The sequence below is a fragment of the Chenopodium album genome, chromosome 19, assembly GCF_948465745.1.
Source record: "Chenopodium album chromosome 19, dcCheAlbu1.1, whole genome shotgun sequence".
Taxonomy (NCBI): Eukaryota; Viridiplantae; Streptophyta; class Magnoliopsida; order Caryophyllales; family Amaranthaceae; genus Chenopodium; species Chenopodium album.
The window spans coordinates 8,738,117-8,752,297 of record NC_137852.1 but is presented as its reverse complement, the minus strand read 5'-3'; the positions used below and the strand labels follow the sequence as shown (position 1 = coordinate 8,752,297).

Below are 14,181 nucleotides of genomic sequence, written 5' to 3'. Positions count from 1 at the left end.
ATAACTATATACTAAAACCGGCTGTTTCCTAGTAAAACAATTTCCATAGGAAACAATTTAATATGTTCTTTTCAATATGACAATCAATTTAATAAGGATGACAAGGTTCGAACACTAGACCTCTTGGAAGAGAGATTATTGTGTAACCATCTAGGCTAATAGCTAATTATGTTTTAATATTGCACAATAAATAATATAATACTATAAAAGTATTGAAACTGCACAACTATAAAAGTAGTATCCCGGAGCAACGTCCGGACTACTCACTAGTTATATATTAAAAAAAAAAATGATCATAAATTCTTTTAATGTATCTTTCAGTACTCTAATGCTTCAATTTCTTGACTGGTGACATTGATACAAGTACAAAAACATTATAGTATTTAAATTAAAGTTGAATTAACATTGCAACTTGTTTGTTGTCACAATATAAAATTTTAAAAAAATATAAAATTTAGTAAAAAACATGAGTTGGACATGACTTACGGTGTGTTTGGATAGATTGAAATGGAGGGAAAGGAAGGGAAGAGAAATGGAGAGATGGGGTATCTTTCATTTGGATAACAAATGAGAAAGGAAGGGAATTGGAGGGGAGAGAAATGAAGGGATTAAATAGTAGGAAATTAATCCCTCCAACAATGGAGAGATTAGAAAGAAAAACTCACCATTCTTTCCTCCCCTCCCTTTCCCTCCCCTCCTCCTCCCTCCCCTTCTTTTCCTTCCTCTTTCTTTATCCAAACACACTGTAAAGCTAGTTGAAAACTAAGGGCCGGTTTACATCACCTTATTTTTATTAAACTGAAATTATTTTACTAAATAAAATTATTTTGGCCGAACTTAAAATATTTTTTACCGAGCTGAAATTATTTTAACCGAATTGAATTTTTTTTTTCTTTTCTTTTTCTATTATATATCTTCTTTAAGGGCCATTTGACGCTAGATTTTAAGTAGCTTTTAGGTACTGTAGCTTTTAGCTAGTTGTTTGACTTGGTCAAACTACTACTCCCTCTGTCCCAAAAAGAACAACCCATTTGGGTTGATTACGCGGGTATTAAGGAAGTTAAGTAAAAAGAAGTAAAAGTATATTGGAAAGTTAAATTTACATGGGGTTTGTAAAAAAAAAATAGAGAGAGAAAGTAATAAAATAACATGGAAAATCAAATTTTGATATAGGGAAGCTAATTTTGCACAAATATTGTAGCAAATTCGTGGGTGTTTTAATGCAAATGGTTCATTCTTTTTGGGACAAAGTTTTAGCCAAATGGGTCGTTCTTTTTGAGACGGAGGGAGTATAATGTGAGTGTTTGGCAAAGTAGAGGTTAAGGTAGCTTTTAGTGGTGGAGGTAGCTTTTATGAAAAGTTAGAAATATTAGCTTTTGAAATTAGAGGAAGCTTTTGAGGTAGTTGTTGAAAATTTAATCTATAATTTTAAAAATAAAATATTGATTTTTATATGTAATAGCTAGTCAACCGCTATCTTACCGAACACTCATACTTAAATTATCTATATTCACAACTAACAACTAAACGCTATCTACACAGCTAACAGCTACCTTCTATTTTGCCAAATACGCCTTAAGCTACTGATTTTTATTGAACCTGTGAATTGGACAAGGCCTAACTTTTGTAAAAAGTGAACATTTTCCTCAGGTTTTATTGAGGTGTAGCCTAATTGGCCCTAATACCCAAAATGCCAATGGTTAGAGAAATTTTTTTACAATATTGCGGACCATATCTTGTTTTAAATAAAAATCTTTGTTTTAAGGTACTTGGACCAAAGTAATCGATTTAACGTCAAAATTGACAAAAAGTACGAGAATTGCCTCGTTTTGTTAAAACCTAAAATGACCCAATAAATCTTAGAGCAGTTTTCAGCACCAAAACATGTCAACTGTGAATTTGTTACCTCAATTACTACGTATTTTGTTTTTTGGTGCTGTTAAATTTCGAAACAATATGAAATGGGCCTGGGCAACCCGAACAAGGAGGATGAGAGTTTGAGCCACAAATAAGGCTTTGGAGCTTCCATACTAAAACCAATTGGCAATAGTAGGAGGTACTCCTCTATCTTATAAAGTGAAACCATCTCTCCTCTTTCTCCAACGTGGGACACTTATAAGTGGGCTACAATGGGATTCAACAGGTGAAAATTTCCGAGAAAATACAAGTTTAATTTTATGTTAAAAAAAACGTTTATCTAATTGTATTTCGATTAATTATCAGCAACTTTTTATTAAATGTGGATGCTGATTTATTTACCGAATTGGTATGATGACTAAAATTTTATGTTAACTAGATTGTGCCCATGCAAAATGCACGGGATATATGTAACATTAGAATGATATTAAATATGAAGTATATAATATAAGGAAAAAAAAAATATATTTTTAACCCGTTCATTAGGACTGCTCTGGTTTGTTGTGGACTGGTCTGCTGAACCCTATTTAGTTATGTTGTATTGAGTATTAATAATCTGCTGACACTTGTTATGCTTGTTGACACCTACTCTGTTAAAATCTGATGTTCTCTGCTCTACTAATTAGAAGCTCAAAAGAATAGGGTCTTATTCTCATATTGTCGATAGTCACACAATATGACCAACTATTTTAGGGTGACTTTGTCAAAGCTATAGAGGTTACTCGTTCAGTGATATATATAGGGGTTACTCAGCTAGTGTCATAGGGGTTATTTCATCAGTGCTCTATAAGTTCCTTTGATCTTTTGCAAGCAGTTATTGGTGAGGTCAGTCACGCAAAATGCGTGCTGCACATTTTTTCGTTTTGATGATTGAGAACTTGAAGTTGTTTAGAGTGTAGTCTCCAAAAAATGCATATAATTAAAGGGTTGGTGATTTGGAGTGTTATGGTGAATTTTTGATAAAGGAACTTTATACACGTTGTCGGTTGGCCACGCAATGTGGCCAACTATTATGAGGTTTACTTTGTCAAAACTATAGAGGTTATACCGTCACACAAATTACTCGATTAATGTCATAGGGGTTACTGTATAGAAAACCCCCCTTTTTTTTTGTTTTTTTTTTTGACAAATCTCATCATTTCTGGAGTAACAACATTAAAAAGAGCTGGTAAACACCCCCAATCACTGAATCTGAGGAGAGGGAAAAATGGAAGTTCAAGTGGTGGAGGGCAGCGGAAGCGGAGGAGCAGCGTATTCATTGAAAGCAAATCGATACAGCAACGAAGACATACTTTTCTGTATTGATGTTGACAACGAAAGTATGGTTGAAATGAAGAACACTGGCCCAAATGGAAGACCCATTACTCGACTTGATTCTATCAAACAATCCATTCTCTTATTCATCCATGCCAAACTCACCATTAATCCCAATCATCGTTTTGCCTTTGCTTCTCTTTCTAATTCTGCTTCTTGGGTGATTTTCTAATCTTGTTCTTCTTTTTTAAAATCAATTTTTGATTAGAATTTGATTGGTTGTTTAATTGTTTGGTAATTGAGTGTTTTATCCAGATGGGGTTGGTGGATTGATGCTGTTTCTTGATTGAGTTTTTGAAATTGATTGAGGGTTTTTGAGAATTTTGTTATCTGGGTTTTAAAATGCAGTTGTTTTTATTGCCCGGGTAAGAAATTTTGAATTTTAAATGGTGATCAGAAATGTTTTTACCAATTTTTGTTATTGATGGAGTGGGTTTGGTGTTTTTGTTATCTGGGTTTTAACCTGTTGTTTTCTGTTTCTGAAGGTAAAAAAGGAGTTTACAAGTGAAGTTGATTCTGCAATTGCTGCATTTAGAGGGTTGTCTGTGATTTCATCAGGAGGTCAGGCAGACCTTACTCAGTTATTTCGGGTTGCTGCTCACCAAGCCAAAAAATCTCGGTCTCAAAATCGAATATTAAGAGTTGTAAGTGACTAAATGAGTTCAAATATTACCAATGAACTTGAAAAGTTTGATCTTGTGATTGCTTGTCAGCTATCTTTGCTGATTGATTGTGCAGATAACATGAATTATTAATATTAGACCTCCACCTAAATTGTCACTGTTGATTTTGAATGATTGATTAACATATATTTCCAACATTAATGACTACCCATGTTGCATTTAGACTAGTTTTCTGGATTATTTTGGTTACTTGTGTTATTGCTTGCTGGAGTTTGTGTAATTGTATGTTTCTAATTTACTGAACCAAGCTTCTTCTCCTGATTTTCCATTCCATATTGCACAATGGGGTTCACAAATGGGTCTTATATGCTTAGGCTGCTTCATGATCTTGTTTCTGCCTTCTCCCTTTCAAACTGGAAAAGTCTCAAAATTTCGACATAACCTATCTGACATTTGGGAAATTCAGAGGGTTTTAGACTTCTAGCAGAACAATTGTTTAGATTCTGTCCGCAACTTGTCTAACTTATCAATATCCCCTTGGCATGTCTTTAGATATTGCTGTTTACATTCCATATTGCACAATGGGGTTCACAAATGGGTCTTACATTTTAAGGCTGCTTCATGATCTTGTTTCTGCCTTCTCCCTTTCGAATTGGAAAAGTCTTGTCCGCAACTTGTCTAACTTATCAATATTCCCTTGGCATGCCTTTAGATATTGCTGTATTGCCGTTCATCTGTGCAACCACGATTTCAGTGGCCTGCCAACCAAAAGTTCTTCACTCTGGATGTAATTTACCTTCATGACAAGCCAGGACCTGAGAATTGCCCCCAAAAAGTTTATGATGCTCTCGTAGAAGCCCTTGAACAAGTTACTGAGTATGAGGGCTACATCTTTGAAAGTGGTCAGGGCCTTCAACGCATTCTTTTCCGTCAAATGTGCTTGTTGTTGTCACACCCTCAGCAGCGTTGCTTGCAAGATGACCTTGATTTACCCATGTCACTGACTAAGAAATTGCCGGCAACTGATGCTGCTCAGGCTGATGATACCATCACGGTGTCCAGCCAATGAGAATGTTGATTGACTAGGTAGTCTGGGCATCTAGCAGATGTTATGAATATTTGTTGTAGCTGTCATATCCAGATATTGTATTGTAGTTAATATGAGACAGCTGCTGCTTTTCTGATTTCCATGTACTACGTTGTCTAGGCATCTCTGTCCCTGTTTCTAAGTTGGCACTATGTAAATTCTGGAGGTTTTTACTGATGAAGTTCAGCAAGTATAATTTCTAGTAATTTCAAATGATGTGCATTAGTATATTTCTATCAGTGACCCAGTTTGATGTATTGATGTTGATTAGTTGTTCTTGTGAGTGAATTAAACTTGCTAGGTATAATTGGAGGTGACAAGCACATTATTTGACTCTATTCAGCTCATGTTATATCATTATTTGGATTAGGTCAGGTCAACAACTGCAGTTTGAGTTGAATCCGGGTCATTTGATTTCGAGTCACTTTAGGTCTTGATTGGGTTACAGTATGTATGAGGCACCTAGGAAAGTAACTGCTTCAAACTTCTTCAGAAAAACACAAGATAATAAGGATTGTAGAGCTGTTTACAAGGGTGTAATTAAGATACATTGATTAGTCTCCTGACTTTGGGTTATCATCAATTAGGATATTAAAAACTCATAAAATAATGTATTTATCTCCAGAATATCCTCTGATACGTGTTTTAGCTGGGCGTTGTTGCAATATTTTACTGCAATTATTGTAAAACAGTCCTCTATGACTGAATTTTAGCAACTTAACAAACAAATTAAATATGCAACAAATATCTATTGTTAGCAAGACTACTTCCAAAAGAATCTAAGCTTGGATATTACCAACGTCAAGTATCGTAACAAGGATACACCAATCATATATGTCTACATCTGAATACAGTATGAGCATAAGCAAATTTGGCAGTTGAAACAAAAGAAAACATTAACAAAAAGATTAGCCGAATACAGTGTTATCATAAATGGTTTTACACGTTATGTATGAGAGTAAAGTATATTCCGTATAATACCAAATACGAACGGATTTCAGACAGACTTACATGATAAATATTGTGCAAATAAGAGCTGCAACTTGGAACTTATAAATACATTTGGATAGAAGTGGTTATAAGAATAACACCCTTTTAATTCAAAAAAGGGCAGTTCAGTATATTTTATAGTTATTCATTTTGTTTTTATCAACTTGCTACCTTTTCAATTATATCCAGGGGAAGTTTGCAAAATTGAAAGACCTTTATATATTTATTTTTTCAGAAATATATCTGTGTAAGAATACAAGTTTTTCATTTTTTCATAACATGGGAATCAATCTATCAACTTCATCAATTCCAGATGATACAGAGGGTCTTGGAAATGTTATCTATGATCAAAATGGTTTAGATTATAATAGCCAGATTAAGTCTGGGCTGTCCGTTTATACTAAACGAGGTGGCAAGGCTGTTAACCAGGATTGTGCTGTCCTTTGTCAGGTACTTACTTTGTTATCCAATTTTTATGTACTAATTCTTAATTGTTTCAGGGTTTAACTAGCTCTAGGTGTGTCCAAGAACAAGACAGAGGTGCTTATTTTTTGTTTGGTCAACTTGTGAGCATTGATTTAAGATTTGATTGATAATACAATATATCAAAAAAATGGTAAGTTAGCACCAACACTTTTGTTTTAAACTGTACATGCTGGCTTAGCCGGACTGCCCTATCGCAGAGTTATCAGCCTGATCATGCAGGTAGCTAGGTCTTTCCCCTTGCAATTATGCTTTCTCTCAGGGTTGTTCTCATGAAAGATGGTACCACTAGACTTGAGGGTGGTCTTTCATAGACTTAAGAGTTAGAACTTAGAGATATATGGAAAACAAAATTACATGCTTATTGATAATAGGCATAGTAATTCCAGGTTGATAAATCTTTTCTCCTGTCTTTTCAAAGAAAAGGGCTAAATCCTAGTATATATCAGTATAACAGGCCAGGTAAATTAAATAGAAGGCATTTCAGAGTTTTTGCAAGAAGATCATTGAATTTTTAGTTTTTTTTTATATTTCATATAACATGACAGGTCTTATTTGAGGATTCTAGACTAGTAACAAAAAATCATGCATCAAAACGGTTTCTCGTTTGATATTTATTTGTTATTTTTAATCATTAGTACTTTACAGTTCTGTTGTTGTAAAATTTTATTTAGAGGCTTGGACCTTAGCTGCTTTGTCTTTCTATTTGAAGGGCTATGGGTCAGAAAATGGTGTACTTTGTGGAGTATTTGATGGTCATGGGATAGATGGTCATCTAGTGAGCAAGGATGTTAGTCGCCGCTTGCCATTGTTAATCCTAAAGCAAAAGATTGCAATGTCAGAGCCACAGACAAGAAGTAACAGCGAAACTGATCAAACAACAAATTTGGGTTGTTCATCACTAAACAACAGCAAGGAACTCCTTACATGGAAGGAGGCATGTATAAAAGCTTTCCAAGAAATGGATGATGAAGTGCTTAAGAAGGTGCTGTCAGAGAGGCGCGATTTTTTCAGTGGAAGTACTGCAGTAGTAGCTCTGAAACAGGTTTGTTACAGTTACACCAGTATTAAGCCAATATATAAAGTATGCAAATCTTCAAAGTTGAACATATACTTTATATATTTGTTATATGATTTCTGGAAGTAAAGCATATTATTTTGAGTAGAGTGACGATCTACTCATCGCGAACCTTGGGGATTCAAGGGCTATTCTAGGATGCAGAGGAGACAGTGGAGTTACTGCTGTTCAATTAACCACTGATTTAACGCCTGGCATACCTGGTGATTAAGCAACTATGTTTCCATATTTTGATTTTTATGCAACTGATCAAAATAAGGCCTTTTTTCTGCATTTACTGTAAGAAAATAGTTAGTAACTTAGTATATACATGTATGAAGCATTATTTACTTTTTTAGTATGTCATGTAGATGAAGCTGACAGAATAAGAAGGTTCAACGGCAGAGTGTTGGCAATGAAGAACGAACCGCATGTCAAACGAGCGTGGTTACCTCTTATTGACAGACCTGGCCTGGCTATGTCTCGTTCCTTTGGAGAATATTTAATGAAAAAGTGTGGCATAATCTCTACTCCAGTAATCACTCATCACCACATAACTCCAAGCGATTTGTTTATCTTGCTTGCTAGTGATGGGGTAAGATTTTCTGAACTTAATGGCTATTGCACTTGCAATTTTTTCAAATCTAAACATGTCACTCTTAGCTTGGAAATTTGCAGATATGGGATGTCCTGAGCAATGAGGAAGTAGCATCAATAGTATGGGGTGTACAGCAAGAAGAGATGGCCGCAAAAGCAGTTATAGATGCTGCAGTTGTAGCTTGGAAGAAGAAGTTTCGATTTGACAAGCGTGACGATTGCACTGTTGTCTGCTACTTCCTACAGAAGAAGGGTCAGAGTCATCAGACATCAGCAAGTCCACCTCTTGAAACAAAGCTTCCATAATCATAATTCAGGAGATTTTAAACATTGTACACAAATTACAGTACAGGTACTTAAGGACCACTCTTTGTATGTACATATTAGTAACCCTGTTAATTGATTGTATAAGGTGATCTTGACTCGAAACGAAGGGACTTGAAGGAGGTTTTACACTCGATCTTTTGTGGTAACTGGTAAGCAAGGTTTAAGAATGAAGATTGGGGTGTGAAATCGATAAATCGTTTCGAATGTGTACAGAATTTAGAAAGATTTAAGACTCTATCATCTATTCCCCTGTTAGTTGTAACAAGTAGGGTATGAATGTGCATTGTGCTGATATATTGTAAAGGTCTTGTTGTAATGTAGTATGTGTTTGTGACTCATATATAATCGCTTCCTTTTTATTTCTATTTCATTTTTTGGTTAAGGTGGTAATTACATACAATTCAACGAAAGCGTGATCAAACAATATTAGATTTAATTTATTCAATTCAAGAATTTCTACTCAATTATCCCTTAATTAATTTACGAAAATATCTCTTTATAAGTTCCCGAGATTCCTAAAATACCCCGTAATATGAATTTTAAGCATATCACGGCTACATACCTATACAATTTCGAGACAGGATATGTCATGAATCATGAGGGATTTATGACTCCGTAGCAAAATGTTATACGTCTTTATTTATTTTTTAATAAAAATAATAAGCAAGATTACTCTTAATTATGTTGTTTAATGAATTAAAATTTCGACCTTTTCATCAAGTAGCAGCTGTTGTTTAATTATTTGATTAATACTACTTCGTTTTATATTGTTGCTAGTCAGCAGCTGTTGGCCAGGTGTTTTAAAAAAATGAATGACAATTCTGCCACTTGATAAAAGAAGTTGACCAATTTTGATAAATGAAGCAGGTAAAAAGGGCACAAAATTATAATATTGATAAAGTTCCCAATTTGCTGAAAAATAATGGACTATTAATTTGTATTGTAGACAAATATGGAAAATATCCTTCCAAAGTTCCAATCAGTTTGGCAACAATAATACAAGATGGGTGTATGTATTACTTATGCATTGGACTGTCCCCTCACCCCAATCCAACCTCCAATGTTGTTGCATAATTTGCGAAACCATATTTAAAGGATAATATGTTCTATTCAACTTATAAAAACAAGTCGAGTTTAGTTGACCTTGAGTGTACTCAAGGTCCGTCCATACTTTATATAAGGTAGAAGGTAGAACCCCCCGTTACAAGAAAATAATTATTTGCAGAACTCGATGTCTCGATTGTAACAAGGATTAAACATTAATTCCCTAATAGATTAGTCCAAATTCTGATAAGAGATCTGACTTCTTATTAGATCTGACTTATTGTTAGGAGACCTTTTCTATACTAGTTAAGTGTAGAAAGGGATAATACAAATTAATGTAAGAATTATTAATTAATTAATTAATAAAAGGGCATATATATTATACATGTCTACACCTCAACTTGCATATTAAGGGACCATTAATTGTTGCAGTCCATCAGAAAAATTAAATTAGAAAGAATGAGCCAATTTAACTGATAATTAACAGAAATTTGGACCGACCCTTTTCAGTTTTTGGTACTCATAAGTACCTTCTAGATCTCTTATATAATCTTACTTAATTCTAGGCAAACATATAAAATAATGCAGACTTTATAACAGCATAAAGTTTATGCAGGAACAAAAAAACTAAGATTTTCATAAATTTTTTGTAATATGGGAGGTACTTCATCATCTCCAGTACTTCCTGAAGGTCTAGGAAGTGTTGTTTATGATCAAAATAGTATGAAACGTAATCAACAGATTAAGTTTGGATCAGTTCATACGCAGCAAGGCGGTAAGGGGGTTAATCAGGACAGTGCTGTTCTTTGTCAGGTAATTTCTTACCTGTTTTTTTTTGGTCAACTTGTTATGTTTGTTATTTCTTGTAGGGAAGAACTCTTGTTCAATCCTCAGAATTTTGATGTTTATGTACATTCGTGTTAACGGGTTCTTCAGATCTTGTGTCTTAAGATTGGCTTATCACTGCTTGTTTCATTTCATATGCTGTTATTATCTTGCATATTTGTAAGTTATAAGTTTTGAAATTTTTGTAGGTTTGATGCATATTAGTTTGAGATGAAAAAACTGTTAGGCACCTAATAATTAGTTCGAACATTTGGTAGAATTATTCAGGATGATCCCCAATTGAGTATGTATGGCTGATATAATATTACAGAACAGGGTAATAATGATCTATTGATAGAGCATTTGTATGATTAGAAGGCGAATTATTGAAAAGCGATCATACCATGATTATCTATCTTTGTTTCTTTTTAAAGGGGTATGGATCAAGAGATGGTGTATTTTGTGGAGTATTTGATGGTCATGGAAAAACTGGTCATCACGCGAGTAAAGCTATCAAATACAGGTTGCCATTGCTACTGCTTGATCAAAAGAATTCAGTGTCATTGTCAGAGGCTAATGCGAATAATTTAGAAACTCAATCATCAACTAACAGCACTGATTCATCACCAAACATGGAGCTTCTTAAATGGAAGGAGGCGTGTACTAATGCCTTTGATGCAATGGATGAAGTGCTAAAGTCAGTGAAAAAATTCGATTATTCTTTCAGTGGAAGTACTGCTGTAGTAGCCCTGAAACAGGTCTGTTATAGTACGATAGAACATTTATGTAAATTTGATTATATGTTGTTTAACATGGACTTTGACAATAGGAGATTCTTTTGAGCAGGGGGATGATCTTCTTGTTGCTAACCTTGGGGATTCGAGGGCTATCCTAGGGACTAGAGGCGAAAATGGAGTAACAGCTGTTCAATTAACCACTGATTTAAAGCCTGGGACAACTGGTACATACATAAGCAAAAATGTTTTCATTTTCGGGTTTTTGTAAGGCCTTTTATTTGTTTCTGTATCAATGTAGTTATGTTTTCAATGATTTTGTTATGTAGAGGAAGCCAATAGAATAAGAAGGTACAAAGGCAGGGTGTTTGCATTGAGGGATGAACCAACTCTGCAGCGAGCGTGGATGCCTCATGCTCAAAGTCCGGGTATGGCTATGTCTCGGTCCTTTGGGGACTTAGTTATGAAGCATTATGGCATAATCTGTACTCCTGTATTTACTCATCACCACATAACTCCGGACGACCTCTTTATTGTACTAGCTACTGATGGAGTAAGCTCTGAGTCCTTTTAATTATCTTATATTCGAGTAATTTAATCATTTTGGGACTAAGTCTTTGTTGTTGTTGTTGCTGTTGTTGCTGCTGTTGCTGTTGTTGTTGCTGTTGCTGTTGCTGCTGCTGTTGTTGTTGTTGTTTTTGCTGCTGTTGTTGTTGCTGTTGTTGTTGATGCTGTTGCTGCTGTTGTTGTTGTTGTTGATGTTTTATTTGAGTAATTTGATCAAATATTATGTTTTTTCCTAGAAATGTGATGTAAAAGATGCGACTAATGTCACTAATCTGAAGCAAAACCTGTTTGAATTACAGGTATGGGATGTCCTTAGCACTGATGAAGTGACATCAGCTGTATGCGGCGCAGAGGATGAAAAGATGGCAGCAAAAGCAGTTGTAGATGCTGCTGTTGCTGCATGGAAGAAGAAGATTCCACACGACAAGCGTGACGATTGCACTGCTGTCTGCTACTTTCTACAGAAAAAGAATAGATCTGGTACAAGCTCACCTACCTCTTGAAATATGAGGTTCAATTCATTTATCATCCTAACAAAAAGGTTAAGAGCCGCCTAACCGGACACTTCACTTAAGGTGAAGAGACCTTATACTTTAGGCTACTGACAGTAAATGTGTGGAGATCAGTAATCCTACTGACTAGCAGATAAGATGATTTGGGCTCGAAATGGAGGGATCGGACTCAAAGGAGTGTTTTTCGATTGTCTTTCGTGGGTGAACAAGCAAGTTTGGAGGATTGTGGCTTGGAATGGAAGGATTTTGCTACAAATGAGAGACATTTAGTCTATTTTATAAGAGAAATTTGAGGCTTTAATTCATCTGCTTCTTGAATTCTGCCTTTAATCCCCTCTTATCAAATTGGACTGTGAATGTGCATTGTGCAAATGCTTTGTGAAGGTCTTGTGAACAAGTATAAATGTACATGATGGATGACACCTATGCTTAATTGCTGCCCTTTTTTTGGCATTTCATCTTGGGAGACCTTACACATGTGATTAAGTTTAATCTAATTTTCAGTTTTTTACTAGTTTAAACTTGGGTTATGTTGTGTTGGTTATTACATATGGCTAAATGTAAGCATGATAACGAACTCATGGATTTAATCTGTTAGAACTCGAGGATCCGTGCTATGAAGCATGAGCTTACCCTGCAGGATGCTGCACAAAACTATAGAAGCTCGAGACTTTGGACATGTATGCCGCGAGTTGTGGAGGCCATTGTACCATGGCAGAAGGTTATACACAGCCGCCTTTCAGAGCAAATTAACCTTATTTTGTTTCTGTCTTTAACTTGGGAAGAAATTGGGAGAGAATTGATTATGATTTGTTTAGGAATTCTTTCAATTTTTTTTGTAAGCAGCATGTTATTTTTTGTCCTGTTACTGTTATTGATCACAATGCTGCTATAATAATAAATTTGTTTCTTTTTGATGTTTGTATTAAACTTCGTTTTTTATTTTTGAGTCAATTAATTTTCTAGCTTACGTACATAATAACTTAAAAAAGTAAAAAAGCCTTATAAAATTATAATACGAAGTACTTTGTATACATCTTCAACATATTTATATACGAAATATTAATACGTAGTATTTATTTATTTAATGTGTTTAGGAGGAAAGTTCAATAAGCACTGTTAGTGGCTCTCCCGGGTTTGTATATATATGCAACTTGTTTTCTTGTAAGTTGTAGCTCAACTTATTAATGTGTGGAACAAAGCGACCAAGTGGATAAAATTGATGACAAATGACAAAGACATTTTACCTTCAAACAAAAGAATATGAGACAATTATCTGGTTGTTATTTACTTATTTTGTTAATAATAAATTTAGTAATCATGAACTTAAGTAAATATTAAATTTATTAATCATGAACTTATGAGTATTTGTAACCTTTATTTATTTATTCAACTATTTCTACTCCCCTTCATAGTATATCTGTAAATGTGTACTTATTTCATTTTGCTATTTTTCTAAATCTTTTTTGGATTAAATGACGGAAATAACATGAAACCAAAATAAATTTTAATCGAATCAAATTTTTTATTCAAGCACAATATATGATTTTTTTAAAATAAACTATATGTTTGTTTGATAAACTAAATATATGATGTTAACTAGGCTATATTGACTATACTTATTTGAAGAGCCTAATACTAAATTTTACTTTGCATTAAATAAACTAGATAAAGCCCGTGCGATACACGGGTCGATTTATTTATTTTTTTAAAAAAATACTCCGTACTGTATTTTTCATATTTATGACTTTATGTGATTACATTTGTTATTTTATTAGTTGTATGTAATATATCATTTTCTCCGTATTTGTTTTAAAATATTAGATAAAATTTCTAATCTCAAAAGATAATATTTCGTATTTAATTAATGTAACCATTAAAATCTCATTGGTCAATTATGCTTATGTGACACTTGAATTATTTATTGGATATAATTATAAATTATAATCCTACGTGGCACGTTAACTAATTTTAGGTGGCATAATTCTATTGTAGCGTTTTAAAATATTAATCCTATGTGGCGCTCTAATAACTTACGTGGCACGTTAACTAATCTTAGGTGGCATAATTCTATTGTAGTGTTTTAAAAATATTAATCCTATGT

General features: G+C 34.1%; 3 protein-coding genes across 3 annotated transcripts; all 3 read left to right on the top strand.

Moving 5' to 3' along the window:
* The first annotated feature begins 2,920 nt into the window (after positions 1–2,920).
* On the top strand, positions 2,921–5,147 carry LOC145595087 (uncharacterized). Its single transcript, XM_081651446.1, has 3 exons — positions 2,921–3,391; positions 3,717–3,875; positions 4,567–5,147. The coding sequence occupies exons 1-3, from the start codon at positions 3,125–3,127 to the stop codon at positions 4,921–4,923; spliced, it is 783 nt and encodes a 260-aa protein (XP_081507572.1). The 5' UTR covers positions 2,921–3,124; the 3' UTR covers positions 4,924–5,147.
* Positions 5,148–6,151: 1,004 nt separating this feature from the next.
* Positions 6,152–8,676, top strand: LOC145595029 (putative protein phosphatase 2C 72). The gene is made up of 5 exons (XM_081651379.1): positions 6,152–6,381; positions 7,127–7,459; positions 7,581–7,695; positions 7,843–8,066; positions 8,150–8,676. Exons 1-5 carry the CDS (start codon positions 6,211–6,213, stop codon positions 8,372–8,374), a joined length of 1,068 nt encoding a protein of 355 aa, XP_081507505.1. The 5' UTR covers positions 6,152–6,210; the 3' UTR covers positions 8,375–8,676.
* A 1,235-nt stretch (positions 8,677–9,911) lies between these two features.
* On the top strand, positions 9,912–12,607 carry LOC145594779 (putative protein phosphatase 2C 72). The gene is made up of 5 exons (XM_081651111.1): positions 9,912–10,252; positions 10,699–11,022; positions 11,111–11,225; positions 11,328–11,551; positions 11,865–12,607. Exons 1-5 carry the CDS (start codon positions 10,094–10,096, stop codon positions 12,066–12,068), a joined length of 1,026 nt encoding a protein of 341 aa, XP_081507237.1. The 5' UTR covers positions 9,912–10,093; the 3' UTR covers positions 12,069–12,607.
* Positions 12,608–14,181: the final 1,574 nt, after the last annotated feature.